Source organism: Orycteropus afer, unplaced genomic scaffold (genome assembly GCF_000298275.1).
Source record: "Orycteropus afer afer isolate SDZICR_OR568_19922 unplaced genomic scaffold, OryAfe1.0 scaffold00627, whole genome shotgun sequence".
NCBI classification, from domain to species: domain Eukaryota; kingdom Metazoa; phylum Chordata; class Mammalia; order Tubulidentata; family Orycteropodidae; genus Orycteropus; species Orycteropus afer.
In genome coordinates this window covers 268,891-283,683 of record NW_006922214.1, presented here as the reverse complement: position 1 = coordinate 283,683, position 14,793 = coordinate 268,891, and the positions used below count along the sequence as shown (strand labels likewise).

At 38.7% G+C, this 14,793-nt stretch overlaps 1 protein-coding gene and 1 non-coding gene across 2 annotated transcripts in view; both read right to left on the bottom strand.

Annotated features, from left to right (window-relative positions):
• Positions 1-7,797, bottom strand: part of ZBED9 (zinc finger BED-type containing 9) — a 32,147-nt gene extending 24,350 nt beyond the window's left edge. The window contains exon 1 of the mRNA XM_007956490.2: positions 7,381-7,797. Coding sequence (XP_007954681.1) covers positions 7,381-7,797 — 417 coding nt within the window. The remainder of the gene's footprint in view (positions 1-7,380) is intronic.
• Positions 7,798-10,279: 2,482 nt separating this feature from the next.
• TRNAS-GCU lies at positions 10,280-10,361 on the bottom strand. The gene has a single exon. It is a non-coding gene; the product is annotated as a tRNA-Ser (tRNA).
• Between the last annotated feature and the right edge of the window lie 4,432 nt (positions 10,362-14,793).

The following is a 14,793-nucleotide window of genomic DNA, read 5'->3' as shown; positions in this document are numbered from 1 at the left end:
ATGCCGTCGAGTCGGCCCCGACTCATAGCGACCCCTCCTTGGGTTTCCAAGGCAGTATCACTACGGAAGTAGGATTGCCCAACCTTCCTTCTGAGGATTTGGTATAGGGAAAATAAAATCAGTCTGGAAGACCATATTGTCTGAAAGTAATGATGTCACTGATGTCTGGGCTGATGTCAGATTTTCAATACCAAGCAGTGACAAATTAAGCAAAATAAAACAATTATAATGGCAAATTAAAGCAAGCCAAGACTGTAAAATAGAAAAAAAGAAAAGAAAAAAGCTTTCTGACCATATGATACTACCAAAGGTGAAGTTACCATGAAATTAGTACAAAAGGCAATTATAATGCAAATATAAGTTCTTACTGTCTTAGAAATATTATTTGTTGGTCAATCTAAATTATAAGAGCCTTGCAATAACGTTGTGACACTCAAATTACCATAAAATACAGTTCATCTGCATGTCCTGATTTATTTAAGATACGTGGCTAAAGTTTTTTAATTCCCCATTTGTGCATGTTGAAAAGAAACGATGAGTTAAATAAAGGTTATCCTATGATTGACAATAAAATATAGAATTACCTAACTTGCTGGATAGGAAAGTTAATATAGGTATTAAATTACATATTAGTGACTTGCCTATGCTACATGCATTCATGGTTGTCTCTCTTTAAAAAGAAAAACAGAGATCATGTCACTATTCAAGTGTCAGCTAGTAAAAATGTTCTGCTTTAATGTATATAGATCAGAAACAATTTTATATTCATTAGCAGTATCAATGAAAAGAAATTATTTTGTTTCTATTACTTTCATCCTAGTCACCCAAAATTTGAGTAAAGAAGTCTCGGAAATGATTTTAGCATGCAGTCATTAGTATCAGAAACCTAAACATTGTAGAGAAAACTTTCCTGGTCCACCAAAAAAAAATTAAACTGTTACTATTTTCAGTTGTATGACAATAGTAATGTTGTTTTCCCCCATCAATTCTATAGACTAGTGAATTGATGGAGAACAAATACTGTCAACACCTTGAACTCTAATAAAGTCGATGCTTCAGGCAGAACAAGATACTCTGATGGTTAAAGGATTTAAAAGGTGTTAAAATTTGCTCTGCTATGTGCTTGAAAAATGTCTACGGATACTGAGCCCAAAACTGCATATAAACCAGAATATATCAAAATGGAATATTCAATGACATATGAGGAAACGAATGCCAAGGTAAATATGATGGTGGGATTTAAGGAAAACCCAATTTATGTGTCTTGCTCCCTTTTCCCAAATTGAACACTATGTTTTAAATTTTCTCCCACTTCTCAGATGATGCAAAGTATGTAAGAAACCAAATCAATTTTAAGACAAAATTTATAAAATAGTTGAGCCAGTTCCCTATGATAAAATTTCCCCCTCTGATCTTTAGAATAAGATACCTTGTAGAGACAGCTTTGTATAATATAATAGCATGTGTTTCAGTTTGCCAAAATCTTTCCATAACGGGAAAATCAGGGCCCTGGAATGAGGTGTTGTTATTATTGTTAGAAGGCATTATTATTGTTAGAAGGCATCGAGTCAGCTCCAACTCAGTGACCCTTTGTACCTGTGCTATCCTCACAATATTTGTTATGCTTGAGCCCATCGTCACACTCAATGTGTCAATCCTTCTTGTTGAAGGTCTTCCCCTTTTTCAGTGACCATCTACTTTACTAAGGATGATAATCTTCTTCAGGGACTAGTTTCTTCTGACAACAGGACCAAAGTACACGAGACAAAGTCTGGCATTCTCACTTCCAAGGAGTATTCCAGCTGTACTTCTTCCAAGACAGATTTGTTCATTCTTCTGGCAGTCCATAGTATTTTCAGTATTCTTAGCCAATTGTATACTTCAAATGTGTCAATTTTTCTTCAGTTTTCCTTATTCATTGTCCAGCTTTCACATGCATATGAGGCAATTTACATTTTCTGGGAGAGAGTGTAACCTGCTGTTTATGTTAAACAATCATATCAATCCTGTAAAGTTAATATAAGTATGCCTAGCCTTTATAGCAACTGAGATATTAAATAAAGTATGGATATGGCTCATTGTGATGCATTACACTCTGCATACACATACACACACATACATCTAGCCTGTTGATTCCTCTGCTTTTCCATCAGAGGGACTGATTCAAGATAGGAGGACCTAATCTTGGAAGGAATAAGATGAACTCTACTTAGCCCCGGCCTGAGATGTTTGAAGGGTGTTTGGGAATGGCAATAACACATTTCAAAAATGAAATTAATTGTTCATGACAGTCATTTGCCTTTCACTATATAATAAATGAGTTTGATTTTTTAAAAAATATGTATTATTAGAGACTTTAAGTTGCAAAATGGTGGCATAAATATGGCTGTCTTCATTAGAAATGCATATATTTCCTAATAACAGTACATTAGAACTCCTAACTTACAGTGGCTTAAACAAATAGGAGTTTATTTCTGCTATATAACAAGAAGTCCAGAGGAAGGAAGTTGTTGGCACTGGCTCACTTACCAACAGTTTTGTCAGGGACCTCAGCTCTCTTTACATTTCTGTTCTGCCATTCTTAACATATTGGTATTTACCCTATACTTACCATCACTTCATGTTCACAAGAGGGCTACCACAGCTCCAGATGTCACATTCACATTCAAGGCAGGAAGTAGGATAAGATGGAAGTAAACACATCTGTCCATTTCACCAGGAAAGTAAAAGCTTCCCCAGAAACCCCCAGAAAAATATGCTTATTTCTCCCTGGCTAAAACTATGTTGCACGGCCAACTCTAAGGCTGGAAACGTGTTTAGTTTGGTACACTGCTGACATGAACAAGACTAATGTTCCATTAGGAAGAAAAAAGGGAGAACAGATACTGGGTTGGTAGCTGAAAGGGTATGCCACAATGCTATTTCCCTCTCTTCACAGAAATCATACAAAAACAAGAAAAATGAAAAACACTTATGCAAACTTGATGTTCAATAAGACTAGAGGATATCTATAAGCCTGAGTCATATGAAAATCTATCAGGTGTGATCAGAATATAACTCTGGGCATTACCTGGGAAATTTTATCAAACACCAAGTCCTACCAGTGGCTGCACTTTAAAACAAAGCTTGAAGAGGACATTCTAAAGTAACAAGCACATCTCAAGGTGGTGGTGGTGGGAGAGGTGGGGATACTGCTTATTTAGAACAGTATTTAAAAGAGAAAAGATGTGCTGGATTGAGGTGAGAGATTGCCTATACAGGCATCTGTGGAATAATATATGAAACTCATGAAAAAACACACTTTCTGCAAAACTGCATCTAAAAAAATAGGGAGAAGAGGTTTATGGGGAAAATAGGTTTAAAGGGTAGACTATTTAAAACCTGTACAACTTTGTCACTGGAGTACTAATAAAGCTATAACAGTCTAGTAAAACTACAAGAATGGTTAAGAAGACTTATTAAACCTCCAATAAATATTATAGTGAGTCTAGGATTTTGCCTTAGAAAGGTGATATATCTGGTTGGAAAGAGTTATAAGGAACGGGTAAGGCAAGGGTACAGTAGTATCATTACAAGTGCCAGTGAAGGAGCATTTGCACACTTTCTAAGAAATGGAATGATGGTTCTGGCTTGTTAGCTCGTATTTGTTTTTTTGACACTGGGTTATAAAATGGTATGCAGCTTTTACTATTTCAAAATTTTCCTTCTTTCATAATGAAAGAAACTGCTTATATGGCTCCAAATAGGACTTTATGCCACAAACTGCAATCCTGCTGCATTCTGTTTTGCAGTCATTATCTTCTATCCATTGCAACTGCTTTTCTCTCATACTTACAGCAGAGTATAACTGAGAGATGAAAAGCTCTTGTGAGGTAGCTTATTGAATTTCATCATTATCTTCTTCCACACCTTCCATTTATGCTTCAGCAACTACTTCTTGCAGCTCTTGTGTAGAAAGATCCTCTGCATGATATTGTGGCAGTTTCTCAATATCCTCACTCTCAACTTTTTCCAATAAAACCTCCTTTGCAAGAGCAACAACACAACTTGCTTTCTGGGTAGGTCTTCTGATGGTTCAACGTCTTTAGAGTCATGAATTAAATCAGGGAGCATTTTATGCCATATTGCATGCAAACAGGCTTTTGTGACATCATTCCAGGCCTCTACAATAATATCAATTCCAAGTTTAATGTTGACTCCATCCCAGAATTCAAATATTGTTTGGGCATTGTTACTTCCTGTAGCTGCAACCAACATCTCGAATGTTTGCCTTAAAAAGTTTTAAAGGCTGCAATCATACCCTGATCAAGAGTAAAGAAGTTGTATTAGGAGGGAAAAAGAGGACTTTGACATTTGAAGAAAGCTCAAGAACTGCTGGAGGATGGCTTGGTGTATTACTGAGAATAGTAAGAATTTTAAAAAGCAAACTTTTCCTTTTGCAGTATTTTTATCAAATATCTACAAAAACATCACCTAGACCAATAAAGGTCTGTCCTGTCATCCTACCTTCTCTTGCTACATCTATAGCACCTATCAAAGCTAGTCTTTATAATTCCTTTTATAGTCTGTGGGCTGGAAAAGTGATAAATCAAAACAGGCTTTAAAGCCCCACTGGCATTCGCACCCAGCATCACAGTTGCTTCTCTGTAGCCTTAAACCCTAGTGTTTAGGTTTCTCCTTGAAGATACAGACCCTGGAGGGCATTTGCCTTGCAATAGAGACTAAATGCCATGGAATGGATTTCAACACATAATGGCTCCCACTGGGTTTCTGCGGTGATAAGTCTTTATGGAAGTACACTGCCTCATCTTCCTTCTCAGAGCCCCTGGTGGGTTTGAACCACCAACCTTCTGGTTTGCAGTCAAATGCCTTAGGCACTGCTCTACCAGCGTTCCTTATATAGAGACTAGTTTCATCAAAATTAAAAATCTGATCCAGGGAGTAGCCTTCTTCATCAAACAAATTTCTTAACATTAGGGGAAACATCTTTGCAGTTTCTTCATCTGTACTCACAGCATCGCCAGAGAACTTAACATTGTAGAAAGCATAGTAATTCTTGAAGCCAGTAAATCAGCTACTACTTGCATTAAATGAAGACACTTCTGCAGGATTTTCAGCTTTTTTTCTTAAGGTCTTCATATATTGTTAAGGCTTTCTCTTTGAGAAAGAGACTGCTTCTTTGTTTGGTATCCAATCCACACACCTAGCAAAAGTACTATTTCTTCCATTTCCTTATGCTTTGCTCTAACAGATTTTGTAGCACTGGCAGTTCTTCCAGCTAGAGGATTGTCTATTTTATTTCTCAGCATTGTCTCTAATTGTGCACAACATTGATTTCTTTATGCCAGCTGCACAACCAATGTCACAAGTTCATTTCTTTCAAAAGATTTTATAATTCCTAGTTTTTTCTTCAGTTGTTAATGCTTTTCTTCTCTTACACTCACTAGCAGAAATGTTATCACCAGCATGCTTCTGTGGCACTTGAAAACCCCTTTGCTTGCTCATTTTCTACAACACAAAAAAGTTTAGCAAAATGTGCACAAAGATGGGAAGAAATCATAGCACTTCCAAGACAGAACTCATAGCCAAACTGAGCCAACAGAAAGGATGTGGGGATGGATGGGAATTATGTGCAGTATAGTATGTCTCCACAACTTGCTATATTTGGCTATAATCATGTATTTATGATGCATTCAGCTGTTCGTACTTGGCCCAAAACATCAACTTGCCAGGAAACTTCAGACAGGAGCCAGCACAATTTCGGAATTATACTCACTCACTTCTCTGTTTACCATTATCATGTAAGAAATTTTGTATTCCCAAAACATATGTCTGAGCATGACTATATACTATCTACATGAAATATTCATATTCAAAAAGAGCTCAGCTAAATGTATAGAGAATATCATTACAGAAATGTAAGGGTATTTGGCAATATCCATAAAATTCTAAAATTAGTCACAGAAGGCAGCTATACTCTTAAAAATGAGCTCTGGAGGCGTAGTGCCTAAGACACTTTGACTGCTAACCAGAAGGATGGTGGTTCAAACCCACCAGAAGATTTGGCAATCTACTTCCACAGTAATACTGCCTTGGAAACCCAAGGAGGGGTCGCTATGAGTTGGAGACGACTGGTAGTTCAGTTTGTGTGTCAACTTGGCTGGGCCTGGTTGAGTGGCTGGGCAGCTGGATGTAGTACTCCCCATGATGAGACTGGTAATCACCTCCATGGTGGAATCTACTGTGAGCAACTGAGTAGCTGCCTTAGGGAATGTGGTCTGCTTCCTGTATATAGCAGAAGCCTTGGGGAATAGTCTCTAGCTTATGGCATGCTTGGACCCTGCGTGTAGCCGTGTCATTGTTCAGCAACCTGACATGCTCTGCCGACCTGGGGACTTACAATGGACTTGAATAAACGGCCTGACCTGTGGTTTGGTAACATCGGGACTGTGCCTTTTTACTTGTCAACCCTGGGGTTGGCAGCCTCAGCAGCCAGCAGCTGTCTGAGTAAAGAAAAGCCTCTAGCTCCAGTGGGCCCAGAGCAGGAGGCAGAGCTGAAGCCCAAGGCTAAGGGGCTTTCACCCAGCCCCTAGAGCTTGGCACTTTGAACTTGGACTTAATGCCTCCAAATTGTAAGAATAAACTCCTGGTTGTTTATGCCATCCCATTTGTGGTATATTCTTGTCAGAGCGATACTAGGTAATCAGAACACCGGCACATAACAACAACAAGTAAAATGGTAAATAAATAAATAAATAAATAGAACTAACTCTGGGCTGAATACACCTCAGATACCTCTGACTTTAGGTACTGAAAAGTATCAAGGAAATCATTAACAATTAATCTCTTCATTATACAGATGATGACATTAAAGCCAGGAGAAGGTGTGATATGCCTCAGGTTATGCAGCTAATTAGTAGCAGAACTTACATTATAAACCCAGATCTCATGATTCACCTTTCCTGATCTTTCCACTAATTTGGCTACTTCTCTATTTGTCCCTCCTATAAGACATTATTATTATATATTGTAAAAATAATAGGCGTCATAAAATGAGATAGCTACAAAAGGCATTAATGATTTTTCACAATTTCATCTAATATATTTCTTTAATCTCAGTCAGTACATAAAATATCTTTTCCACTGACAAGCAATATAACCAAGTTTCCCATTTGGTCAAGTCATCTACTTACTGGGATTCGCTGTCGCTTACACAAAGACAGTTATTCTATGAGCATGAATCTATTCATATACTTCAGTGCTCAAATAAATAACTTCCCAAACAAGTTTGCATCCACCAGTGTGAAACTAATCCTATTTACTTCACCCTGGACATCCATGTACCCAAATCCTCCACAGATGACACCTCCAACTTCTCACCTGCTGTCTGGGTTCATCAAGCTCCCTCTCCAAATCTTCCAACACAGTAACCACCTCCTCTCCATTCTCAGGATTATGCTCACGCACCCAAGCCTGGAGCTCCTCAGGCAAGATGGTCAGAAACTGCTCCAAAACCAACAATTCCAAGATCTGTTCCTTAGTATGTATCTCTGGGCTCAGCCACTGATAGCAAAGTTTCCGGAGTTGACTCAGGGCCTCTCTGGGTCCAGGTGTCTCTTGATAGCAGAATTGCCTGAAGCGGTGACGAGAGAGTTCCCTAGTTTGAGACAAATTCCTCTGTAGGCAAGAGTCCTGATCTTCCTGGTCTTCCTCCTTAACCTTTACCTTGATAATCTCCCCTTGTTCCTCTGATGCCTGGCCATTCAAGGCAAGGAGGGCCCCGGAGACTGTCGCCATCCCGAGCTTATTTGAGAGGAAGATTCTCTCCACTTTGGATCTAAGCAAATTTACTTGAGCTCCCCCCGCCCCTTGGTCAGGAAAGATTTCTCTATTACGAAAACACTGTTAACATCGAAAAAATTACAGACGCTGTAAAAAAGGACGTTTCTGTGCCAACACAGGGTTGTTACACGAGTAATTCAACCAAGTGAAGTCATTCTCTGACAAGACAAAGTGTAAGCACAGAACTAATTAAAGCTTCATGGGCTCAAATTGCGCAGCCAATAATTTGTGAGACACAAAACTGGGGTTACCAAAAAGACGTTGGCCCTAAATCAAGCCTGGGTATAAGAACCCAGGCAAGGAAACCAAGGTAGTCGCTCCGAAGGCCGTAGCTCCTGCAGCCTGGGCCGGGGCGACAAAGACCAAGATGGGCTACTTTCACACCACGACTTGTCTGCAGAGTAGGTCAAGTTATCTCCGCGCACACACCTCTTCTCCTCCGCCGCAGCTTCCAACTCCCAGCGCACACCCCCTCAGGCCAAGCCAGAGATGTGAGCCGAGGGCAATACTCCTGGGCTGAGCAGGCGGCTCCACAAACACAGTCGCCGCAAGCCCGGCAAGCTCCTGCCGAAGCCGCTGAGCCGCATTCACTTCCGGTCCGCTCTAGGATTCCGGGTGGTGCAGTCATCTCGGTGGTTGTAGTACTGTGGGACTAGTAAACCTGGGAAGAGTACTCTGGAATCTGTAGAAAAAAATGAGTTGCCCAGTTATCTGTCGTACTGGTGAAAATAATATCACACTGTGAGTAGTGCTGAGCTGGAAGCTGCTCTCGGTTTTCTTGTTACCGTGATAAATCGTCGCTGAGATCCCCAAATTGTCAAAACACCATTTTAGAAAGGGAAAGGAGAAACAGGAACTTCAATTAATAAAATTCCTTTGGAGAGCAATTTGGCAATATCTATAAATATTTAAAATGCATATATCCTAGAGTAATTAAGTCCAGTCAAAAAAGTATATTACAGTATCACAGATATACGCACATTGAAAAAAATATATATGAACTTTTCCATTGCAGTATAGTTTGTCATAGCAAAAGATGAGGGAAAAACCTAAATATCAATCAATAGGGGAAAAAAAAAACAAAACGAAAAAACACTGCCATCGAGTGGATTCGGACTCATAGCGACTCTCCTTGAGTTTCCAAGAGGTAAATCTTTACGGGATTAGATTGCCCCATCTTCCTTCTGCAGAGCGGCTGGTGGGTTTCAACCACCAATCTCCAGGTTAACGGTCAAATGGCTTAAGCACTGCACGACCAGAGATCGTTAACAACCAACAGAGTGTGGTTAAATAATATACAGTAACCCATACACTAGAATACTGTGCAATCTGGCAAAAGAATAAACTTAATTTTTGTGATCCAAAATGTTCTCCAAGATATATTGGCTATGGGGAAAGGATAAGAAGAGACCAATGTGCATAGTATGTTATCATTTGTATTACCTGTTTTTGAGGTAAAAAAAAAAAAAGGGGGGGGGAGATATATGTTTTATGAATGTATATTATGTAAAACATACATTCCTTTTTTTAATTTTTGAGGAAAGAAAAGGAATATAAATTTATATAATATACATTCATATTACTTAATATGTTTTTGGAAAGAATTAATAGCAGACACTATGTAGAGAGAGTGCAATTAGGTGGTTGGGGAATAGGGGGTGACTGCAAGATTTAGCTATATAGTTTTTTGTACTTTTTGAGCCATGTAAAAGTTGTGCCTTAAGTAAAAGGAAGAAATAAATATTTTTTCCCAAAGGACTGACAAGAGGGAAATCAGAAGTAGAAACTCAATATTGACATTCTTCTCTGTCTTATTCAAGAAGGAATTATTGCAGCTAACTAGGAATGTTTTATGGGTTGTATTTTTCTGTTTTGTCATACTTATAAGCAAAGACACACCTCCTCCTCAAAGCTTGAGATCCTTAGACAGTAATAGTTGATTGTTTTACCTTAAAGTTAGCATACAAGGTGAAATTTGCAGTTCAGTTAAAATTAGTCTGAAAATAACCCACAATGTACAGTATAAGTAATTTGTTGCACATATCTCTGTGGATGATTTTATCATTTACTTTAAGTTTGTTAGATATTTTTTCTAAAGCCCTCAACTAATTATTCAATTGCTTCCTCAAAAAACTGGGGGATTTGTGGTGAATATAAATATGTGTTTTGCACTATAAGAGGTTACTATCTAGAGGAGAAAAGAAACACTATTCAAATGATTCTACTGGTAAATAATTATTATAAATGCTACTGAGGAGGAATTGCCCCAAGATTGAGAGAATGCTTCAATGAGTACTGAGCTGGGAAGATAAATTTAACAGTTTATACAATTTAGTGGTAAGGAATTAATTCACTTGAGGTAAATGTTAACCAGGATACGTTGAGACCTACCGTTAGGTGTGCTTGGAATACAGGATTAAAGAAAACCTTCACAAGCCGACGAGGATGGGATTCGAACCCACGCGTGCAGAGCACAATGGATTAGCAGTCCATCGCCTTAACCACTCGGCCACCTCGTCCTGTGTGAACGGGGTGCATTAATTTTCTTCCTCCTGGATGTTTGTTCTGTAGTAATTATATTGAATTACCCAGATTCAGTCCTCACAACCAAACTCAGGGTCAAATACATTTTACAGCAACCACAAAAATGATGTTTAGAGTAACTTGGCACATATAAAATGAACAGGTAAAACCAGCACACTTGGGTACCAAATAAATCCTTGTTGAACAGATGGATGAATGAATATACCAGCTCCAGTCTGCCACCCTGTGTTCTTCTAGAGGCTTACATTAGTCTCTGAAAGGCTGCTTTCCTGCCTTCTGAACAGAATTTCTTCTGGGATTACTGTTTTCTGGGCAATATCAGGGACCAATGAAATCTGGCTCTGCGATTGCCTGTCATTTCCTTCTAAAGTATGACCGACAGCCAGGAGACACCTTTCTCTCTTGTTGCCTTTTCTAGCACGTGGCATTGATCAGTCTGTGACATGTCAGCAGTGATGAAAAGGTAGTTGAAAAAAAAAAAATGTGAGGGGCCTGATTGTAGAATAGATTGGAATATTAAAGCATAAAATTGATTTGCCACCAACATTGAGAAGGGTCTTGTGGAGTAAGGGTGGAGAAATCCTCACTGGTCCACTAGGTCAGCTTACCTGGTTGTGGCTCTGCCTAGTGTACTGTGTAAATTCAGGCACACTACATCACCAGTTGGGGAGCTCTGGTGGCAAAGTGCCTAAGCCATTTGACTGCTCACCAGATGGCTGGCGGTTCAAACCCACCAGCCACATCTCGGAAGAAAGGTTGGGCAATCTACTTCCGTAGTGATACTGCCTCAGAAACCCAAGAGGGGTCACTATGAGTTGGGTTGGACTCGACCGCAGTGTGTTACATCACCAATTTCATCCTCAATCTTTCCATCTTGCCCCCACAATTTCCATCATCTTTCCAGAAGGAAGCTCAACTTGACAACCTCAGATAAACTCAGCATGCATAAATCCTATCAGGGCACCAGAGTTTGTCTGTTTTTCTATATTTAGCACAGAATTTTGGAGAGAAAAGATACCTTCTTGCCAAAATGTGTTTTTCCTTCTTGTGTAATCTCTCCCTTTGTTCTCAGATTTGGCAGGGGGACCTTCATCTCTGCTTTCATGCTCCTTCACTGAATTCCACATTCTCACCTTCAACATACAACTACCCATCATGGGAAACTCATCTATAAGCCCGGAATTAGAAGATTAAGAATTTATAAATTTAGTGAGTCAAAAATAATTATGTCTTTGAATGAGGTTAGTTTGTTGTGGTTTCCTTAAGCCTTGAGTTAGAACTGCCATACTGCTGCTCAAATCTCTTAATGTTCTCTTCTTTTGTCCTTCTTTCAGGGTTCCAAGGATAACCTAATTTTATACCATTGACTTTAAAAATATTTCTTAACACAAAATTTGAAGGGAAATTTTCCCAACTTCTTTGGCATCCCCTTCAGGAGGTAATATTATGCTTTTAGAAATGACAGGGGCACTAACTTTTCATGTTAAAAGAGATACATAAGTATTTGTATTTAAAATATTGATCATAATTAAATTAAGTTTCTTTCATTGAATATTATATGTTTGACACTATAGTAGGAGTTCAGGTGGTGTAGTACCTAGGGCATTTGACTGGTAACCAGAAGGCTTTCAGTTCAAACTCACCAGCCACTCTGAGGAAGGAAGACCGGGTGACCTACTTTAGTGAGTTTTTTCTTTTTATGATACTGTACTACGCTAATTAATTGGTGAATAATATAAGATCCCTATCCTGATTAAATAAACAACATAGCTTGGTACAGCAATAAACAAGTAAACAATCAAATGCATGTATAAACTCATGAAAAGTTGAATGAAAGTTTGAGCACCCCAGTTTTTATTATTAGATTCCAGAGTTCCACAAAAATTGATTTAAACTATTTTGTCAGCTTAATCATTGCTTTAGTGGAGGGAAGAGTTTTGAAGTTCCACCATTTTCAGTGATGTCTCTCTCCATTTTTTTAATGACCTCAAATTAAGTACTATTATTATTTCATTCAGACAAGGATTGTTCAGATTTTCTTATATATTTAAATTTTGTTTGTTCTCTCTTCATTCTTACATCTCAGGCTGGTATCATTTTTTCCTTTATTTTGAAGTACATCATTTAGAATTTCTTTTACTAATGAATTTGTCATTTACCTTGCCTGTGTCAAGGTAAACAATAGATGATTAAGGAAATTTATTCTTTATAGAATACGGAAGGAGCTCTGGTGGTACAGTGGTTAAGGCGTTTGGCTGTTAATCAAACAGGTGGTTCAGACCCACCAGGTGCTCCATGGAAGAAAGATGGGGCAGTCTGCTTCCCTAAAGATTGACAGCCTTGGAAACCATATGGAGATCGCCATGAGTCAGAATCAACTAGATAGCAATGAGTTTCATTGGCATAGAATATTTACATATAATAAATGCAAAGGAAATGCTAAAATATTTAAATCATAATTTTTTGATCCTAATGGATCTAAGTGATGATAATCAATGGGTGCTAAGGCAAATGGGGGTGGCAGACAGGACGCACCCCCAGTGGCAGGAAAGGGAGGGAAGAAGGAGGAGGCCATCCACTTCTCAAAGAATTGGCCAGGGAAAACCTTATGAATAGCAGGCAAACACTGTCTGATACATTACTGGGCAATTTTATGAATAGCCTGGAAACATTGTCCAATACAGTGCAAGAAGACGAGTCCCTTAGGACAGAGGGCACCCAAGGTACAACCAGGAAAGAGCTGCCTCATCAAACTAGAACTAACCTTAATGATATGGGTAAAGTAAAGCTTTTGGGACCTCCATTTGCTGACGCGGCACTACTCAAATTGAGGAGAAACAGCTATAACCTCCATTAATTATCAGAACATGGAATGTATGAAGTATGAACCTAGGAAAATTGGAAGTTGTCAAAAATGAAATGGAATGCATAAAGATTGATATCCTAGGCATTAGGGAGCTGAAATGGACCATTTTGGCCATTTTGAATCACACAACCATATGATTTGCTATGATGGGAAGGACAATTTGAAGAGGAATAGCGTGGCATTCATCATCACAAAGGATGTTTCAAGATCTGTCCTGAAGTACAATGCTGTGAGTGATAATATCCATAGGCCCCAAGGAAGACCAGTTAATATTGCTATGATTTAAATTTACACACCAACCACCAAAGCCAAAGATGAGGAAATTGAAGATTTCTATCAACTTCTGCAGTCTGAAATTGACTGAACATGCAATCAAAATGTGTTAATTATCACTGGTGACTGGAATACAAAAGTCGGAAATGAAGACTCACTGGTAGTTGGAAAATTTGGCCTTGGTGGCAGAAATAATGCTTGAGATCGCATGATAGAATTTTGCAAGACCAACAATTTATTCATTTCAAATACCTTTTTTCAACAACACAAACAGCAGCTATACACATGGACTTCACCAGATGGAATACACAAGAATCAGATTGACTACATCTCTGGCAAGAGGCAATGGAAAAGCTCAATTATCTTCAGCGAAAACAAGGCCAGGAGCTGATTGTGGAACAATCAAATGCTCATATGCAAGTTAAACTTGAAGTTGAAGACATTTAAAACAAGTCCATGAGAGCCAAAATATGACCTTGAATATATCCCTCCTGAATTTAGAGACCATCTAAATAATAGATTTGATGCGTTGACCACCAATGACCAAAAACCAGAAGAATTGTGGGATGACATCAAAAACATCATCCATGAAGAATGCAAGAGGTCATTAAAAAGACAAGAAAGGAAGAAAATACCAAAATGGGTGTCATAAGAGACTCTGAAATTTGCCCTTGAGCAAAGAGTAGCTAAAGCAAATGGAAGAAGTGACAAGATACAAGAGCTGAATAGATTTCAAAGAGCAGGTTGAGCAAAACCAATTACTATAATGAAATGTGCAAAGACCTGTAGTTAGAAAACCAAAAGGGAAGAACACACTGGGGATTTCTCAAGCTGAAAGAACTGAGGGGAAAATTTAAGCCTCAAGTTGCAATATTGAAAGATTCTATGGGCAAAATATTGAATGATACAAGGAACATCAAAAGAAGATGGAAGGAATGCACAGAGTCACTGTACCAAAAAGAACTAGTCAATCTTCATCCATCTCAGGAGGTGGCATATGATCAAGAACTGATGGTATTGAAGGAAGAAGTTGAAGCTGTACTGAAGGAATAGGTGAAGAACAAGGCTCCAGGAATTGATGGAATACCCATTGAGATGTTTCAACAAATGGATGCCCTGCTGAAGGCACTCACTCAGCTGTGCCAAGAGATTTGGAAGACAGCTACCCAGCCAACTGACTGGAAGAGATCCATATTTGTACCCATTCCAAAGAAAGGTGATCCCACAGAATGTGGAAATTATTGAGCAATGTCATTAATATCGCACAC